This window comes from Mobula birostris, chromosome 25 (assembly GCF_030028105.1).
Source record: "Mobula birostris isolate sMobBir1 chromosome 25, sMobBir1.hap1, whole genome shotgun sequence".
Lineage (NCBI taxonomy): Eukaryota > Metazoa > Chordata > Chondrichthyes > Myliobatiformes > Myliobatidae > Mobula > Mobula birostris.
In genome coordinates, this window is record NC_092394.1 from 28,008,887 (window position 1) to 28,028,133 (window position 19,247).

Sequence of the window (19,247 nt, forward strand, 5' to 3'; positions counted from 1 at the left end):
AGACCTCCAAGAAGGCTGCACCTTCTCCCCCATCTTGTTTGTCATGGGTGTGAACCTATTCATATCAGCAGCAGCAGATGTAACCTGAGGCCCAGTGGTGGAGCCCGGCATCCAATAATCTGCAATACGGGGGTTCATGGATGATATCACAGTAACCACTGTAACCCATGTCCAAGCTAGATGGGTATTGGAAAACCTGCACAACATCGCTACCTGGGCGAGGATAATCTTCAAGGCCAGGAAATCCAGATGCATGGTGATCAAAAAGGGCAAGGTTACTAGCAAGTTCAGTCTTCAAGTACAGGGAGAAGTCATTCCATTCATAGAGGACAACCAATAAAGTGACTTGGAAAGTGGTTTAATGCAGCAATGATGGACAGCACCAACATCACCGACACTGTAAAGCAGCTGAAGAGTGGCTGAAGAATATTGACAAAACCATACTCCCTGGTAAATTTAAGACATGGCTGTACAAACATGGTCTTCCACCAAGGCTGCTCTAGCTTCTCATGGTGTACGAGTTCCCCATGACCACTGTAGACAGCATTGAGGAGAAAGTCAACAAGCACCTGTTGAGGTAGCAGGGGATCCCCCCCTAAGGTTTTCTTCAGTGGGGCTCTACATAAGTTCAGGCCAGCCACAGCTCCCACTGTCATCGGGAGGGGAGTTGAGTTACCAACTTTGCCATAGACCAGACAACAAGCTCCCCGCAATTGAGAGAGATCATTGGTAACTCATGCCTGGGATGGCAAGGCCTTGCACACTTCCAAGATGGGGGATAGCTGAGGCATGGTCCAGAACTGTGAGGACGAAAGGCAGGTATCGAAGGCAGTGGAGTTGGGGCACTTGGATGAAATGGGATCTTCCCAAGCGCAAGATCACTTGGGCAGAGCTTTGGAGACTGGAGTCCTTCTGCATTTATTTCCTCCTGCAGTGAGTGTATGACACTCTCCCTACACCATCACAGTTGCACACATCAAAGATTAAGGGAGGACCCCAAGTGCAAGCTTTGTGGTCAGTGGGGTTCACTGCCACTTACACTGTCTAATGGCCACATCAATGGTAAAACAGCTTTAACACAAGGATGGTATAGGTGGCGCCACGACATGGTCGTGTTGTACCCTGGCTGACACACTGGAGCAGGAGAGGTGTAAAAAGAGACCAGTTGGCTGACAGGGTCATGCCAGTTGTATCACTCTTTGATCTAAATCCAGTCTGCTGCAAACTGACAAATCATGAGAGATGAGGATTGATGTGGGGAGGAAGCTGCAGTTCCCAGAGGTGATGCAAATCACACTTTGACCACACATCGTACTGTGGTCCACCGAAAACAAGAAAATCACACTGGTGGAGCTCACGGTATCAGGAGAGGAAGGATGTGAGGAGACTCACAAGAGGAAGGCCCTGAAGTACCAGTCCTTAGTCCAGGAGTGCAGGGAGAAAGGATGGCTGACGTGGCTATACCCCGTGGAGATCGGCTGTAGAGGGTTCCCCGTAAGGTCAGCATGGAGGTTGCAGTCTGTGCTGGGCCTTGATGAAAAGAGCAAGAACCAGGCAGCTCGCAGGATGGGGGAGGAAGCAGAAAGAGCCTCTTGCTGGATATGGAGCAGGCAAGAGCAATTGAGCTGGAAGCCAGGAGCAGATGGGGAGTGACTTAGCCACCACTGCTGACCCACCAACCGGAGAGTGCAGTGGTTAAGGGTCAAAACACTCTGTGAAGGTTGGGAACCACCTGACGAATTCTGCTCCTGGCCAAAGGCTATAGTTACCTCATTAAGTAACTGTAGAGAGCACCCTGGTGCATGATGCAAGAGGGGACTAAAGAGTTTTTTTAATCCAGAGGTCGGTTGAAATCTGGAACACACTGTCTAAGGGAATGGTACATCCTCAAATATTTTCGCATTTAGATAAATACAATAGATTCTGGCTAATTGGGCTATTGGTTATTCAGGGTAGCCACTTAGTTGGGACAACTCTTAAAGAACAAAAACTAATCAAGAAAATAGCTAGCATTCCCATTGTTTATTTGGAATAATATGTCGCTTAATTGGAACAGGAGATTGTTGCCGAACAGTTTCTATCTGACATAAATTGCATGCACTTGCATGACCATTAGACACTACATGGTACTTACAACAAATATTTTTTAAAATACCATCAGTTGCATTTGTGTTCAAAAAGTAGTGATTTTTGTCACTACAACACACACAAAATGCTGGAGGAACTCAGCAGGCCAGGCAGCATCTATGAAAAAAAGCACAGTCGACGTTTCGGGCCGAAACCATTGGGCAGAACCTGTGCTTTTTTCCATAGATGCTGCCTGGCCTGCTGGATTCCTCAAGCATTTTATGTGTGTGGCTCAGATTTCCAGCATCTGCAGATTTTCTCGTTTGTGATTTTTGTCACTGATAGTTGGCAAGAAGTAAGCAGTTAAGACAATCCAGAACCGTTCTACTCACTGTGGTCTCAAGCATTCAAGCTTGGAGATGCCAGAAACGGACATGAATGAAATCGAAATGATTTCACTATTTCAATAAGTTACAAACTATGAAGAATTTGAAACTATCGAGAATCATCTTGAATGTTACAAAGAAATTTAATATTTTGAAGATGCAATCATTGAAAGCAGTCAATTATCTGCACCAGGTGTTCTAATTTGTTCTATATTTCATGTAAACACATAATTTCTTACTCAGTTAAACCATAGCTGTTTTTTTTATACCTTTTTGATTATTTCCATGAAACTTTGGCTAATTGGGGCAGCTGCTTAAATGGGCCAAAATGTACTGGTCTCAATGTGTCCCAGTTAAGCAGAATCCACTATAACCACATAACAATTACAGCACGGAAACAGGCCATCTCGGCCCTTCTAGTCGTTGCCGAACGCTTACTTTCACCTAGTCCCATCGACCTGCACTCAGCCCATAACCCTCCATTCCTTTCCTGTCCATATATAATTGAAACCCCATGGCATGGAAGCTGGAAAATGGGGTTAACCTAGTAAGTCATCTGATGGTTGGCATGGATACAGTGGCCTGAAGGTCCTGTTCTCTTTCTGAGTGGGTCTATGAAAAAGAAATGACTATTGAACTTATGGTTAGAATAGTTTGTAAGTCTGCAAACACTATGAAGTTGCCCACGGTACACAGGCACTTCGAATTTTAAGCTTCACTTTAGGGACTTAATCATTTTAACAGTGTCCTATCTCAATTATTCTTATGTTTTCACTTGAGACTTACCTCAACTTGATGCAGGATATTTGTAACTGCTTCTGGTGTGGAAGATTCAATATCGTTTTCCAGTCTGGCAGAACAAAGAGAAAGTTGTCGAATCATATGCCCTAGCTCCTTGTAGTAGGTAGGAATCTGCAGTTCTGATTGCCCAGAAAGCTGAGCAACAAACATTTGTAAGGCACGGACAGCACCTCTGTGTGCAGCTGCTAACTGAGACATAGCTCGAGACTGGAACACATATAAATGCAAAATATCAGTCAGTGACACTTCTACAAGAAGTGAAGTCAATAATATTACACTGGGTGGAATCACTTGATTATTTTCACATGCTTTTGAAAAATAAATTAATTTTCAGCAGAAAGTTTTTACAATAGTGCAATCACTACTAAAGGAATTAAGGGGCACCACATTTTCCCACTTAACAAATGTTACTATTACATTTAACTTTGCCTACCTTTCGACAGTGTTTCTCCTTGCTAACATTGATTTAATATTTTTATTTGTATGGTAACAGTGAATAATAATGCATTGAAGGAAATATTAATTATCTGGGAGTCAGGTAAACAGGAAAAGCAATTTCAAATCTCCTTTATCAAGCCAAAGTATCGTGAAATTGACACTGGAACAACTGAGAAGGAAATGTAAAACAGAATGGTCAAATTCAATATTAAATCACGAACAGCAAGCAAGATGGAGAAATCTAAATGGATTTTTATTTTGTTTGGATTATACAGAGGAAAAATGAAAAACATAAATGAATGATATTCCATAGGAACATTTATTTTTCATTCCCAGAAAAGATGACTGATAATAATAACAGAAATAATGATCAGGTTATCAAAACAGTACAGAGCTTGATATAGACAAGGGCTGACTGTTGACTTTCTGTGCCAAGTTTCATTTGCTTTCTGCTGTACAAATACATCCCCACTTATTCAATGCAATAGAGTAGTGAAGCTGATATCAGATTTACCATTTTTACCTACCTGATGATGGAGCAGAACAATCTAGATACTAATTTTGGTTATTTGAATTCTGCCAGCCTGAATTTGCAATATCATGAGTGTGTAAATAAGTACCATTAGTCACAATGTTACTTTGACAAGAAACAAATCAGGACCAATATTTCCAAATAAATTTGTTTTTACTAAGGCTTTATTACAAAGATTAATTCTGCCCTTGAAAGAAATAAAAATACTCTACCATTCAATTAAGAACAAAGGGGGTACACATTAATTTTTAAACTACGAAAATAAATCAAATTCCAAAGTAATCTAACGAAAATTTGAATATTTAAATTTCTTACTTTTTTGGTGTGTTTCACCTTATGTGGTCCTTGATTGTCAATTGCTTCCTGTATTTCGTTTACCTTAATTAGGATAAGTACATCAAAGGAAAAAAATTACACTAACGGTATGAAAATCCAATCCAATTATTATTTAAATTTCTAACTTACTCATGAGAAATATTTGTATATAATATGTTGAGAGCTAGATTTTCATGAGGTATTTAATTCAGAGCATCTCAAAAGGTACATCGTCCAAACAATGAAATGTAAACATGTATTTACAATATTCTGTACTCAATATAAGCAATACTCTCTCTTTTTGGCAAATTTATCTCCAGTTCACCTCCCACAAATATGAATTTCTAATAAAATTTCAACCTCAAATTGATTAGCACTTACAGTGCAATCTAGCTTTTTATTACAACTTGAACCATAAACATTTATGTAGGTGAATGGGTCATTCAAACCAGGAAACCTACAAGTGTGAAAGGAGCTAGATACATTTACAAGAGATAAATCCTGATTGATTCATTCGTGGAAAATTCCATATCCCCAAAAGTGGAGATTCTATGATCGAATGTAAAATGCTAGAACTATTGGCAGGTCAGGTACCATTGGTGGAGAAAACAATTGATGTTTCAGGTTGATGACTTACCCATAGATGTTTCCTGCAAATTTTGGGTATTCTAATTTTATTTCAAATTACTAGCAACTGCAGCGTTCTGTATGTCACAGTAACAGTATTATTTTGTTTTTCTCCTCCACACAAACCAGCTGCAATTAACGACTTTTCATGAACCTCTCCCAAATGACAACAATACCAGTAAAAGAAAGATCAAAGATACGATAGATGCTGGAAATCTAAGATAAATGAAAACACTCAGCAGGTCAGGTATCATCTGCAGCAAGAGAACAGGGAAAGAAAAAAGGGAGAAAGAAAGGGAAAGAGAGTTTTCAATCCTAATGAAGTGCTCCCACTCTGACTTTTCTTGTTTCTCCCTCTAAGATGCTATCTTACCTGCTGAATATTTCCAGCGTTTTCTGTTTATATGTTTATAACACTTACTTTTAAAATCATTCAGACCCTCTTGGAATCCATCCTACCACAGACATTCCTTTCGTTCTCTCCACCCTTTCCCTTTCTCTGATTTCTATCTTCTCCTAGTTCTGATAAAAGGTAATTCATTTGAAACAGTAATTGTTTCACTATCCACAGATACTGCCTGATCTGATGCCTCCAGTAATTGCTGTTTTTATTTCAGTTTAAAATCAACAGGTTTTGTGGTTTTTTTAAATTTAAGACTCAACTTAAAATGATGGGTTTTTTTTTGAGCACCCACTCCAGCCAACAACCTTCATAAAATCAGTAGCTGGTTGGTTAAAATTTGAGGATCAGAAGTCATCATGGTTTTTTTGGATTAAACAAATAAAAAGCATATTTTTCTATTCAAGCTTTTCTGCCCTTGCAAATGGCAAAATAGCACATGAAAAGTCCTTTTTGTTAATCTTTCGATCTCCGTGTTAGTAAGTTTTCAAACATTGTGGATCAGGATTTGGTCTGTGATCAACAAATTCCCACTATTAAATTCAGTTGCGAAAATTTTAAATGGTTCTCACTTGCTGCTGCAGAACATACAGCATCCTTGCTGCACGAGTGGCTTGTTCCTGCCTTTTTATTTGTATTCTGCGCTCTTCATCAGGATCCAGGACATCCACTGATTTTTCTAGAAAGTAATTATTATAGCTTACAAGACATTACCAAAACATTAAATATTTCAGAATTACTGTATTTTCCTGCTTTGATTCATACCTAGTGCTTTTCGTATTTGTTGAAGACAAATCCTTTCATCCTCTGCAGATCAATGCAGGGATTCCTTGGTACAAAGTTCAATATGCAACCATCCCTACGTTTTATCAATGGTTATTCAACTATTTTCAGCACAGCAGGGGTTGCTCAAGGATAGTTGCACACCTCCTCAAGAACCAGACCTTGCCCACAATGAAGCAAAAGCTGAACAACCTCTGGGCTAGGTCAATAGATTACATTAGATTATGAGGACAGTCAGTCCTCATTTATTGTCATTCAGAAATACATGCATTATAAAATGATACAACGTTCCTCCAGAATGATATCATAAGAAAACACAGGACAAACCAAGACTAAAACTTACAAAACCACATAATTATAACATATAGTTACAACAGTGCAAAGCAATACCATAATTTGATAAAGAGCAGACCATGGGCACGGTAAAAAAAAAAGTCTCAAGTCTCAAAGTCCCGATAGCCTCGTCATCTCTCGCGGGCGGCAGAAGGGAGAAACTCTCCCTGCCATGAACCTCCAAGCGCCGCCAACTTGCCAATTAAGCACCATTGGAAGCAACCGACCACAGCGGACTCTGAGTCCGTCCAAAAACTTCGAGCCTCCGACCAGCCCCTCCGACACAGCCTCTCCGAGCACCATCCCCTGCCGAGTGCTTCGACCCCACCCCAGCCGCCGAGCAACAAGCAAAGCCGAGGACCCAGAACCATCCCCTCCAGAGATTCTGGACCACACAGTAGCAGCAGCAGCAAAGCAGGCAATAAAGTGGCAAGTAACAATCATACCTCCTATGTCCCAGGTAATGCCATCATTAACAAAGAGAGTCCAACACCTGAACTTGATATTTAACATCTTTACTATCAAAAGTTGCTATTGAAAAGTTAACGCTGCTAGATAGGAACATGGAGTTGAGGTTACAAACAGCCACAATCTCAGTGATTGGCAGAATAAGCTCAGACACCCATTCCATGGTCAAATGTTTGAAAACATATTTTGTACAGTTACAATTAACAATGGCAGCTGTAGAATATATTGACATGAATATTCAGAGGTACACTGGAATATGTAATAGAAGTATCCAATAAATGGATAATCTGACATCAACCAAATAAAGCAAAATGCTTAAAATAGGGTATGCAAGATAATTATTAACTGTTAAAAATGCTGTACAAATTACAAGATTTAATGAATCAATCCACATATTCCACCTTGTTATATTGATGATTCGCACACTGAGATTTTTTCCAATTTATAGGTAAATTTGTATAGGGAACCATGAAAGTTTTAAGTACTCCACCGATGAAGGTTACATTAGCAGAGACTGGATGAAAGCCTGTAAGGAACTGGAAGGACAACATACCTTAAGGGCACAAAATCATTGCATATCACTGTCAAGATGTAGTGCAAATGTGAGCAAAGTCTCAAAAGGCTAAAGAATAACCTGGATATAAGGCTAGCAAGACATTAATAAGCATCTAGATGCTAAATGCAATGGTAGGGACAGTGAAATTTGGAACTTTCTAACCATGCATTGCTCAGTTTGATAATAGAATTCAGTTATCTTTAGCCATAAAACAAAACACTATATTTGATATTATGATTCAGTAGTTCAGTGGTCCCCAACCACCGGGCCGCAAAGCATGTGCTACCGGGCCGCGAGGAAACAATATGATTTGGCGATATGAAACCATACGAGTCAGCTGCACCTTTCCTCATTCCCTGTCATGCCCACTGTTGGAACTTGAACGCAGACTAGGTCATTACACACGCATCATCCATGTCAGCGCGGGAAGAAGATCAACTCCTCGAGCTGCAAATAACGGTGGGCTGAAAAGTATATTTGATATCACATCTCTGCCGGCATTCTGGTTCAAAGTCAAAGCTGAATATCCTGAGATAGCCACGAAAGCACTGAAAACGTTGCTTCCATTTCCAACATCACATCTCTGCAAAGCGGGCTATTCTTCAATGAATGCAACGAAAAGTAAACTGCGGAATAGACTGGGCACAAGGAACCCCTTCCAGTATTGCTGTCTTCCATCACCCCTCGATAGGACTGCCTTGTTGCAGAGAAACAAGCCCAGGGCTCCTACTGATTCAGCGATATTGGTGTGTTGCAGTGATTGTAAATGTTCATACGGGGAAAATATGCGCTGTGTGCTTAATATTAAATTCATTAGATAAACCCTTTTAGAAATGAAATTGAGTGTATTAGCCACTTATAACTGACTTAGTTGACTTATCACTTATATTCCGGTTGTGATTAATGCCCCCCTACCACCCGTCAGCCGGTCTGCAAGAATATTGTCAATATTAAACCGGTCCGCAGTGCAAAAAAGATTGGGGACCCCTGCAGTAGTCAGTCTTTAATTCTAATTGTTGAGTTTTTCAAGATTGTGGCTTAAGAATTAGCTTTTTAAATTCATAGGAATTGTTTTAGGGACAGAGAGAAGAGTTAGGGTTTAGGGACAGTGATGTGGGGATTTAGAGGTCAGATTACGGTTTAGGGACAGGAATGTGGAGGGGTTAGAGGTCAGGATAGAGTCTCAGTTTCTGCTCTGTTCTTCACATTCAAAGTCCAGTGACATGGACAGGTGATGAAAGACAGCTGGATTCTAGACATTTACTCTGCACTTGACAGCCTGCAGTGTGGACATGGGAAGAAGGACATCCAGCGTCTAGATCTCCACTTTGTGCTCGAAGGGTCAGCAACTTCCACGTGACAGAGGATGTTGGGCTGTCCCAGGTTGGTGGATCCTGGGATCAGATGTTTATGCAAGCAGGAGGCAAGAGGGCTGGTCAGTCAGCGAGCCCAGAGTACAAGGCCAGGAGATGAGGTCCCGTCATTGGTTAGTCCGGGGATCGAGACCAATGATCATAATCCAAAGGTCAATCAGACTTCTGGAAGTCAAAGCTTGATGGCGGAGCCTGGAGACTGGAGGGCCAGAGGACTGTCTGTGAGTGGCTGGGAAGGAGGCAATGAGTTTATTTTGCTGTTGTTGTTTTGATGGTTGTTGTGTTCTCTTTTGTTGTGCTCTGTATTGCTCTGCCAAGGATTGTGAGCATATTAAGATCATGCCAGAATGTGTGGCGACACTTGCAGGCTACCCCCAGCGTGTGTTGGTTATTAATGCAAACAATGCATTTCACAGTATGTTTTCAGGTACATGAGATGGATAAATCTGAATCTTTTTATAGAATCATTTTACATCCTGAAAGAATATTGGTAGGAAAAAAAGACATTGAAGTTAAGACAATATGGTTACTCTATATGCAAATTTGTCGATTAGATTTGAGAGCTCCCTCAAGATTAAGGAAAGTGAATCTGCCCTCCAGTAAAGGATCCTAGAAAAATAATATGCAGCTCATATGAAGCCTATTTTTACATTTTAAAAGAAAGATAGAGAAAATCAGCTCCTCCAAATCAACAATAAAACCTTAGATTATATAACACGTGGAAATATTGCTAACAGTAATGGGTAACAATCATCACATTTTCTTGTTACCCAAGTAGTTTAATGTAAAATATCTCAGATATAGGTCAAGTTGTTAATGCTAAGTCACCATGAATGACTTAAATGCCACTGCAATTTCCCTTTTCAGGTCAGATTGTGTTCAAGTTCATGTTTCAGCCAACTGGGCCCTGCAGCCACCACCTTCCCAATCTTGGCTGCTACGCTAACTTTTTACAGTCCCATGGATTCAAATTTAGCCAAAGGCTTTACTTGGCTGTCCTGGGAGCAGTAACAAGGCCTAAGGTAGTGCATTTTGAGGAGCTTTCCGTGAGCTGGCCTGATAATCCCTTGTTCAGGGGCATTTAAAAAGAGGAGATATAGTGTAAGGGTTTCTTCTTTTATGTTACTGCGTAGGCTAATTAAAATGGCTTCTTTGTTATGTTATAATTAAAATGGCTTCTTTGTTATGCTAACTGCTGAGAAAGTTCTCCTGCTAGCAGCTTGCTTGAATTATACTATTAATAAGAGAGCAAACGAACCAATTGGGATAGATGTTATTCTTTCTAGTGTGTCTGTAAGTAATTGTGATGCGCGGGTTTTTGGGGAGAAGGCGCGATGGAGAGCGAGAGAATGGACAAGGTGCTGTGAACTGGTTAACAGGGTCGGACCCCAGTCCGAGGTCCAGGTTTTTCAGTGAGGAGAGGAGATGGAGACAGAGTCATGCAGAGCATCTGGTCGACCACCGTGGTTGGTCCCAGGCGGCAGGTCGAGGTGGTCAGAGGGGATCGAATGGTGAAGAGACAATCGTTACTAGAGCTCCAACTGTTGTGCACGAAGAGATTGAACTTTGATAAGTGTGGCGCCTTTTATTTTCCTTTTATATTTTATCTCTATTAATTATATAGTTCCAGTAATATCTATAAACTGTAATTCATTTAATCGTATCTGGTGTATTGTCTGTTATTTGGTGGGGTGGGGTACATCACACAGCATCCACACAAACTTAATTACCCAGTTTGGCGGGGCCGAGGGCTGTTTCCCTAGACAACAGCGAGTTGAGCGACCCTGAGGCTTGCCAGGGGGGCTATGATAATTTTAAGTAAAATTTATTTTAAAATAACCGCAGGGCAGCCCAGATCCTCCAACTACGCCAAGAACTCCAGTCCCTGGCACGGCAGTTCAAGGTAGCAACGGAAAAGGAGAAACCTCCCCTGGTTGAGCTCCAGAACATCTGCAAGAAGAAGTTAATGACCCTGCGCAGAGCAGATTGGCACGGGAGGCGAGCGAGAGAAAAAGCCAGGAAGCGAACTGCCTTCATAGCCAATCCCATTGGTTTTACAAAACAGCTCCTAGGGCAGAAACGGAGCGGCCACCTTGTGTGCTCTAAAGAAAATATAGGACCATTTCCTTCATAACATCCTGAGCGGCCCTGCAAGGGAGCAAGAGCTGGGCCTCCACAGAGCCCTTACAAGCCAACCACTCCCCATAGTGGAGTTCGATGTGAGGGAGCCCACCTGGAAGGAAGTCCAGGAGGTTGTGTCTTCAGCCAGAGCCAGTGGAGGTACGCAGAGGGGTTCTGGATCCCCAAGGAGGAAAATTCGTCGAACCTGGAGCAGTTCAGATCCATCTCGCTGCTTAGTGTGGAAGGGAAAATCTTCTTTAGTGTCCTGTCCCGCTGGATGACGGACTTTCTCCTTAAGAACGCTTACATCGACATTTCAGTGCAAAAGGGTGAAATTCCCGGAGTGCCTGAGTGCCTGGAACACACTGGAGTAGTCACCCAGCTGATCGGGGGGCGCACATGGGGAAGGGAGACCTGGTCGTGCTTTGGCTAGATCTCACCAATGCGTATGGGTCAATACCCCACAAACTGGTGGAGTTTACACTGGACCAACACCATGTTCCCAGAAAGATCAAGGACATTATCATAAACTACTATGGGAACTTCAGACTGAGAGTCACTTCTGAAGCTATGACATCAGTTTGGCATAGGCTGGAGAAGGGGATTATAACTGGGTGCACAATCTCCATTATTCTCTTTGCCCTTGCCATGAATATTATAGTCAAGGCAGCTGAGGCAGAGTGTAAAAGCTCGCTGACCAAGTCTGGTGTTCGGCAGCCCCTGATCAGACCCTTTATGGATGACCTCATTGTCACGACAATATCAGTTCCTGGCAGCAGGTGGATCCTCCAGGGCCTGGAAAAGCTCATCGCATGGGCAAGGATGAGCTTCAAACCAGCTAAATCCAGGTCCATGGTGTTGAAGAAGGGCAAAGCGGTGGACAAGTTTCGTTTTACCTTGGATGGTACTACAATTTCATCTATCACCGAGAAGCCAGTCAGGAGCTTGGGGAAGGTCTTCGACTGTAGTCTCAGAGATGCAGCTGCCGTCCGATCAACTTCCAAGGAGCTTGAGAGCTGGCTCACCACAGTGGACAAGTCAGGCCTACCTGGAAGGTTCAAAGCCTGGATTTACCAGCATGGCATCCTACCCCGAATCCTCTGGCCGCTACTGGTATACGAGGTGCCTGTGACAACTGTGGGGTTGCTGGAGAGGAAGGTCAGTAACTACCTTTGAAGGTGTCTGGGCATACCTCGTAGTCTGAGTGGCACAGCACTGTATGGAAGGTGCAATAAGCTGCAACTTCCCTTTAGCAGCCTGGACGAGAAGTTCAGGGTTTCCCGCACAAGAGAGGTGCTGCAGTACAGGGCTTCCAAGGACCCTAAAGTGGCAGCAGCAGGCATCCAGGTACAGACTGGCAGGAAGTGGAAGGCACGGGAAGGGCTAGTGGTAGCAGAGTTTCGGCTGAGACACAGGGCTCTGGCGGGGCCAGTGTCAACTGGGCGAGTGGGGCTGGGCTCCGGTTCACAACCTCGCTATGACAAGGCCAGAGGCAAGGACAGACGCCAACTAGTCCTGGAGGAAGTGGGGGCTGGCGTTGAAGAGGAGAGGAGTAGCAGGATGGTGGGCATGCGGCTGCAGAGATCATGGACAAGGTGGAAGGGTGCGCTAGTGTGGAAAATCTCCTGGTCTGACATCTGGCAGGCAGAACCCCAGCGCATTAAGTTTATGATCCAGGCTGTCTATGATGTCTTGCCAAGCCCTGCAAACCTCCATGTCTGGGGCAAGAGCGATACACCAGCATGTCCTCTCTGTCTAGGAAGAGGATCACTGGAGCACGCTGCCCTAAAGCCTTGGGGGAAGGTCGCTACCGGTGGTGTCATGACCAGGTGCTGAAGGCAGTGGCAGAGAGCATTGCGATGGTTATGACCACCAGCAAACAGAGTGGTCAGAGGAAGAAAATCTCCTTTGTCAGAGCCGGAGCACAGCCTCTATGTCAGCCCAGACCAGCATCATTATCAGGCCTGCTTAGCACCGCAGCAGATTGGCTGCTTCAAGTTGACCTGGGGAAGCAGCTGAAGTTTCCCGACCATATTTTCCAGACGTGGAGTGTGCTCTGAACATACTGTATGCCAACATCAGTGAACTTGAGACCAGGTATCCAGAGGCTTTGCTTATTACAGCCGGGGACTTTAACCAGGCCAACCTCAGAAAGGCATTGTCAGAGTTATACCGACATGTCTCCTGCCCCACCAGAGGCCCAAATATACTTGATCACTGCTACACAGCAGTCAAGGATGCCTACCGTTCCATCTCACGATCTCACTTCGGAAAATCGGACCATCAGGCCATACTCCTCCTCCCGGCTTACGAACAGAAACTGGAGAGGGAGGTCACGGTGTCAAAAGTAGTGTCGCGTTGGACGGAGGAAATGGATGAGGTCCTCCGTGACTGCTTTGAATCAGTGGACTGGTTAGTATTCAAGGACTCAGTAGCTAACCTCGATGAGTATGCCTTAGCTGTCACGGACTTTATTTGGAAATGCACGGAGGACTGTGTCTCGCAAGACGATCCGGGTATTCCCTAACCGGAAACCTTGGATGAATTATGAGGTCAAGTCCCTTTTAAAGGCTAGAGCTGCGGCTTTTAGGTCCGGGGATACCAGTCGCTACATGGAATCCAGGCGTGAACTCCAGAAAGCCATTAAGGGCGCCAAGAGGCAATATCAAGCCAAGTTGGAAGCCCAGGCTAACCAAAGGGATGCCAGTAGACTATGGCAGGGTCTAAATGAGATCACTGGGCGCAAAGAAAAGGCTGAGAATATCAATAACTGTGGCGCTCCTCTTCCTGACGAACTTAACGTATTCTACCCAAGATTCGAACAGAAGAGGAGCGTCTCGCTCCCTCCAGATGTACCGGACCTGGTGACATCGAGATTCATCGTCACCGAGGAGGATGTTAGAAGGGCGTTCCTGAAGATAAATCCAAGGAAGGCGGCGGGTCCAGATGGCATCCAAGGACAGGTTCTCCGGGCCTGTGCAAGCGAGCTAGCTGGAGTGTTTGCTGACATCTTCAACTGCTCCTTGCTTCAGTCTAAGATCCCCTCGTGTTTTAAGAAGGCAACGATAATCCCAGTGCCGAAGAACAGCAAGGTGGCATGCCTGAATGACTATCGACCTGTGGCTCTGACATCAATTGCTATGAAGTGCTTTGAGAGATTGGTTATGGCACACATCAACCATAGCCTACCGGTCAACCTTGATGCTTTGCAATTCACCTACTGGAGCAACAGGTCACCAGCAGATGCCATCTCTCTGGCCCTACATTCCTCCTTAGAACACCTGGAGAATAAAGACGCATACATAAGGCTCCTTTTCATTGACTACAGCTCTGCCTTTAATACCATCATTCCAAATAAACTGATTCCTAAGCTCCTGAACCTGGGCCTTAGCACTCAGATCTGCAGCTGGATCTTCAACTTCCTCACAGACAGGACCCAGGCTGTAAAAATAGGGGACAAGCTCTCCTCTACAATCACTCTGAGCACCAGTGCCCCACAAGACTGTGTTCTCAGCCCCCTGCTGTACTCACTGTACACCCATGATTGTGTAGCCAAGTTTCCATCAAACTCAATATGTAAGTTTGCTGATGACACAACAATTGTAGGCCGTATCTCGGGTAATGATGAGTTTGAGTACAGAGAGGAAATTAAGAACCTGGTGGCATGGTGTGAAGACAATAACCTATCTCTCAACGCCAGCAAGACAAAGGAATTGGTTGTTGACTTCAGAAGGAGTAGCCAACAGCACGACCCAATTTACATCAGTGGTGCGCAAGTGGAACAGGTCAAAAGCTTTAAGTTCCTCGGGGTCAATATCACAATGACCTGACTTGGTCCAACCAAGCAGAGTTCACTGCCAAGAAGGCCCACCAGCGCCTTTACTTCCTGAGAAAACTAAAGAAATTTGGCCTGTCCCCTAAAACCCTCACTAATTTTTATAGATGCACCGTAGAAAGCATTCTTCTAGGGTGCATCACAACCTGGTATGGAAGTTGTCCTGTCCAAGGCCAAAAGAAGCTGCAGAAGATCGTGAACATGGCGCAGCACATCACACAAACCAATCTTCCGACCTTGGACTCACTTTACACCGCACGCTGTCGGAGCAGTGCTGCCAGGATAATCAAGGACACAACCCACCCAGCCAGCCCACTTTTCATCCCTCTTCCCTCCGAGAGAAGGCTCAGGAGTTTGAAGACTCATACGGCCAGATTTGGGAACAGCTTCTTTCCAACTGTGATAAGGCAGCTGAATGGATCCTGACCCGGATCTGGGCCATACCTTCCAAATATCCGGACCTGCCTCTCAGTTTTTTATGCACTACCTTACTTCCCATTTTTCTATTTTCTATTTATGATATATAATTTAAAATTTTAATATTTACTAATTTTAACTATTTTTAATATTTAATATTTGTAATCTAGGGAGCGGGAAGCACAGAATCAAATATCGCTGTGATGATTGTACGTTCTAGTACCAATTGTTTGGCGACAATAAAGTATAAAGTATATAGCAACAACTTCACTGAGGCCAGATGTGGTCCTTTCTTCAGTGTCCTCAAAGCTGGTTGCCCTCATCGAGTTGACAGTTCCCTGGAAGGGCCAAATTGGAGGCAAATGAGCGGAAGCGGGCCAAGTACCAGGAGCTGGTGGAGCAGTGGTGGAGGCAAGGCTGGAAGGCTCGCTGTGAGCCCATTGAAGTCGGGTGCAGGGATTTTGCCGGCCGCTTACTCTGCAGAGTCTACACCCTACTTGGCATCACTGGGGCTGGCAAGAGGAAAGCGATCAGGACCATCACAGAGGCTGCTGAGAGAGCCTCCAGATGGCTATGGATCAGAAGGAGTGACCCGTGGGCCATTGCTGCTAGGACACAAGCTGGGGTCTGATCAACCCCGGCTGGGTTTCTTGGGCGAGTGTGTATGATGTTGAAAGACCTGAAACACCCGACGACCCCAGGTTACATCACTGATGATGTGTCCCAGTGCATCCGCAGGGTGTATCTCAGAATCACTTGCAACTCAAAACATATAAAACTTAGATGACTCTTCATTAAAAGAAGAAAATAAAAATTAAAGAAGACAAAAATCCAAAACAAAATGCTACAGGCACTCAGTCACATTTGCTGAGGGTTTCCAGCATGCTTTTGTTTCAGAGCAAAGCTCTTACCTTTTCAATTGAGGTCCGCAACCCACTCAGCTGAGTAAGGTTGCATTGGATAAACGAAGCACAGCTGGTTCAAAGCTGAATGGTCAGATCTACAAGGTGCATCGAGCCCATTAGCTTTGTATAATCCTGCTCAGCCTGAGGTCTCAGCACTCTTTCCAAGGGCAAAATATGAAGTCAAACGCAACAGTCACACTCAGCCAGCATATTCTGATCTCTTCTGCAACAGGCAGTTTTCTTGACCTCAGAATCTGGTTTGGTGTAAATTAACTGAAAGTCAATAACTACATTACTACTACCATGTAATTATCGAAATGTAAAATGGATAAATTATCGAAACGTAAAATGGAAAAAAATGGAAACAACAGGAATTCTGCAGATGCTGGAAATTCAAGCAACACACATCAAAGTTGCTGGTGAACGCAGCAGGCCAGGCAGCATCTGTAGGAAGAGGTGCAGTCGACGTTTCAGGCCGAGACCCTTCTTTTTTTTTCCACCAATTCCTATGCCCTTGTGCTGCTCATTATGATTTAATGGTTATCAATAATTCTTGGTTGAAAGTTATTTACATACACGAGGGTTAATTACTTCACCCAATAGTATGATCAATGACTAGTGTAACTAATGCAAACTAAACAGATAAAAATCGATTGAATGAGTCAAATTTAGGTGTTAATCACTCTCCTGAATAAGTCAATAATCCTTTTTGCTTCCGTGTTGACCTACTAAGAAGAACGAGTTAAGGAGTCATTATAACAATTATTATAATTTGGAAATCACACCGAATTTCATTCTCTTCTTTGATTAATTTCTCGGTCTCAAGTTGCTGATTCTCAAAATAAATTGGTAATTCTAATTTGGAAATCATACACTGTTTGGTGTATCATAAAGAATGCTTGAAAAAGACAACTTAGATCATCAAATTCTAAACACATCAAATTAATGAATACCATTGTCGACACCACTGTTGAATCAAATATAGTGACAAATCAGCATATACAAGGGAGATCGAGTGGTGCCACAACACAACCTCTCACTTAATGTCAGCAACACCAAGGAGACGATTATTGATTTCAAGAGGAGGAAACTGGAAGTCCATGAGCCAGTCCACATCAAAGGATCAGAGTTGGAGAGGGTCAGCAACTTTAAATCCCTTCATTTTATTAAATCACTAAATCATTTCAGAGGATCTGTCCTGGATTCAATACGCAAGTGCCATTACAAAAAAAAGCATGGCAGCACTTCTACTTTCTTAGAAGTTTGCAAAGATTCGGTACATCACCTATAACTGTGAGAAACTTCTAGATATGTGGTGGAGAGTACTGTATATTGACAGCTACATCATGGCTTGGTATGGAAGCACCAATGCCCTTGTACTGAAAAGCCCACAAAAAGTAGTAGATATGGTGAGTACTGGATATCATGAGTAAAGCCCTCCCCACCATTGAGCACATCTATTCAGAGTGCTGTCACAGGACCCGAATACCAGGTTCAGGAACAGTTATTAACGCTCAACCATCAGGCCAGAAGGGATAACTTCACTCAACTTTACTTGCCCCATCACTGAACTGTTCCCACTAAACTGGACTCACTTTGAAAGACTCATCTAACATTTCCTACTGGGTGTTGTATTTCACGGATTCAATTGTGCTTCTTCTATTTATCTGATTGCTTGCAAGAAAATGAATCTCATGGTTGTATATGGTTACATATATGTACCTTGATTTTTACTTTGAACTTAATAAAAAGGAAGCAAATGCACAATTCTACTTGAATAGGAAATGAATGAATGCCTCTATTTTCTTAGACATTTGCATAGATTTGGCATGTCAGCTAAACCTTTGACAAACGTCAATGGATAGTATCCTAACTAGTTGCATCACAGGCTGGTATGGAAACACCAATGCCCAGGAATAGAAAAGTTGACAGAGAGTGGTGGATACAATCCAGTCCATCACAGGGAAAGCTCTCCCCACTGGTAAGTGCATTTAGAAGGAGTGCTGCACAAGAAAACAGCATCCATCAAGAACTATCAACTTCCAGACTATGCTCTCTTCTCTTTACTACCATCAGATAGAAGATACACAAGTCTTCAGTCCAGACCACCAGGTTCAGGAAGAGTTATTACCCTTCAACCATCAGGCTTCTGAATCGACATGGAAAACTATACTCATCTCAAGTCTGAAATGACCCTACAACCTACAGCAACACACCGTCCAGCTCTTGGCTCCATCCCTCCCCCTCCTGTCTTCTCCTATCATTTTGGATCTCCCTCTCCCCCTCCTCCTCCCACTTTCAGATCTCCTACTAGCTCTTCTTTCAGTTAGTCCTGACAAAGGGTCTCGGGCTGAAACGTCGACTGTCCCTCTTCCTATAGATGCTGCCTGGCCTGCTGCGTTCACCAGCAACTTTGATGTATGTTGCTTGAAATTCCAGCATCTGCAGATCTCCTTGTGTTTGCGTCTAGAACCTATAGAGTTGCTTTCAAGGACTCTACAACATGTATTCTTTTAATTCCTGTAGAGTTTTTCTTGAACTCTACTATATCTCCTTATTTTCCTATAAATACCTGCAAGAAAATTAATCTCAAGATATACACACACACACACACACACACACACAATGCCTATAAAAAGTATTCACACCACTTTAATGTGACATAACAAATTATCACTGGTGCAGCCAATTGGTCTTAGAAATCACATAATTAGTTAAATGGAGACCTGTGTGCAGTTGAGGTGTTTCAATTGACTGTAGTAAAATACACCTCTATTTGGAAGGTCCAACTGCTAGTGAGTCAGTATCCTGGCAAAAACTACACCATGAAGTCAGAAGAACACTTCAAGCAACTCGGCGAAAAGGTTATTGAAAAGCACTAGTGAGGAGG

The 19,247-nt window shown here is 43.3% G+C and overlaps 1 protein-coding gene across 2 annotated transcripts in view; it reads right to left on the reverse strand.

Annotated features, from left to right (window-relative positions):
• The window catches only part of kiaa0753 (KIAA0753 ortholog), a 64,670-nt gene that overhangs the window by 41,668 nt on the left and 3,755 nt on the right, over positions 1-19,247 (reverse strand). For both annotated transcript variants that reach the window (XM_072243060.1, XM_072243059.1), the window contains exons 3-5: positions 6,139-6,245; positions 4,540-4,602; positions 3,240-3,461 (exon numbers count right to left, since the gene is read on the reverse strand). In XM_072243060.1, coding sequence (XP_072099161.1) covers positions 3,240-3,461; positions 4,540-4,602; positions 6,139-6,245 — 392 coding nt within the window. The remainder of the gene's footprint in view (positions 1-3,239; positions 3,462-4,539; positions 4,603-6,138; positions 6,246-19,247) is intronic.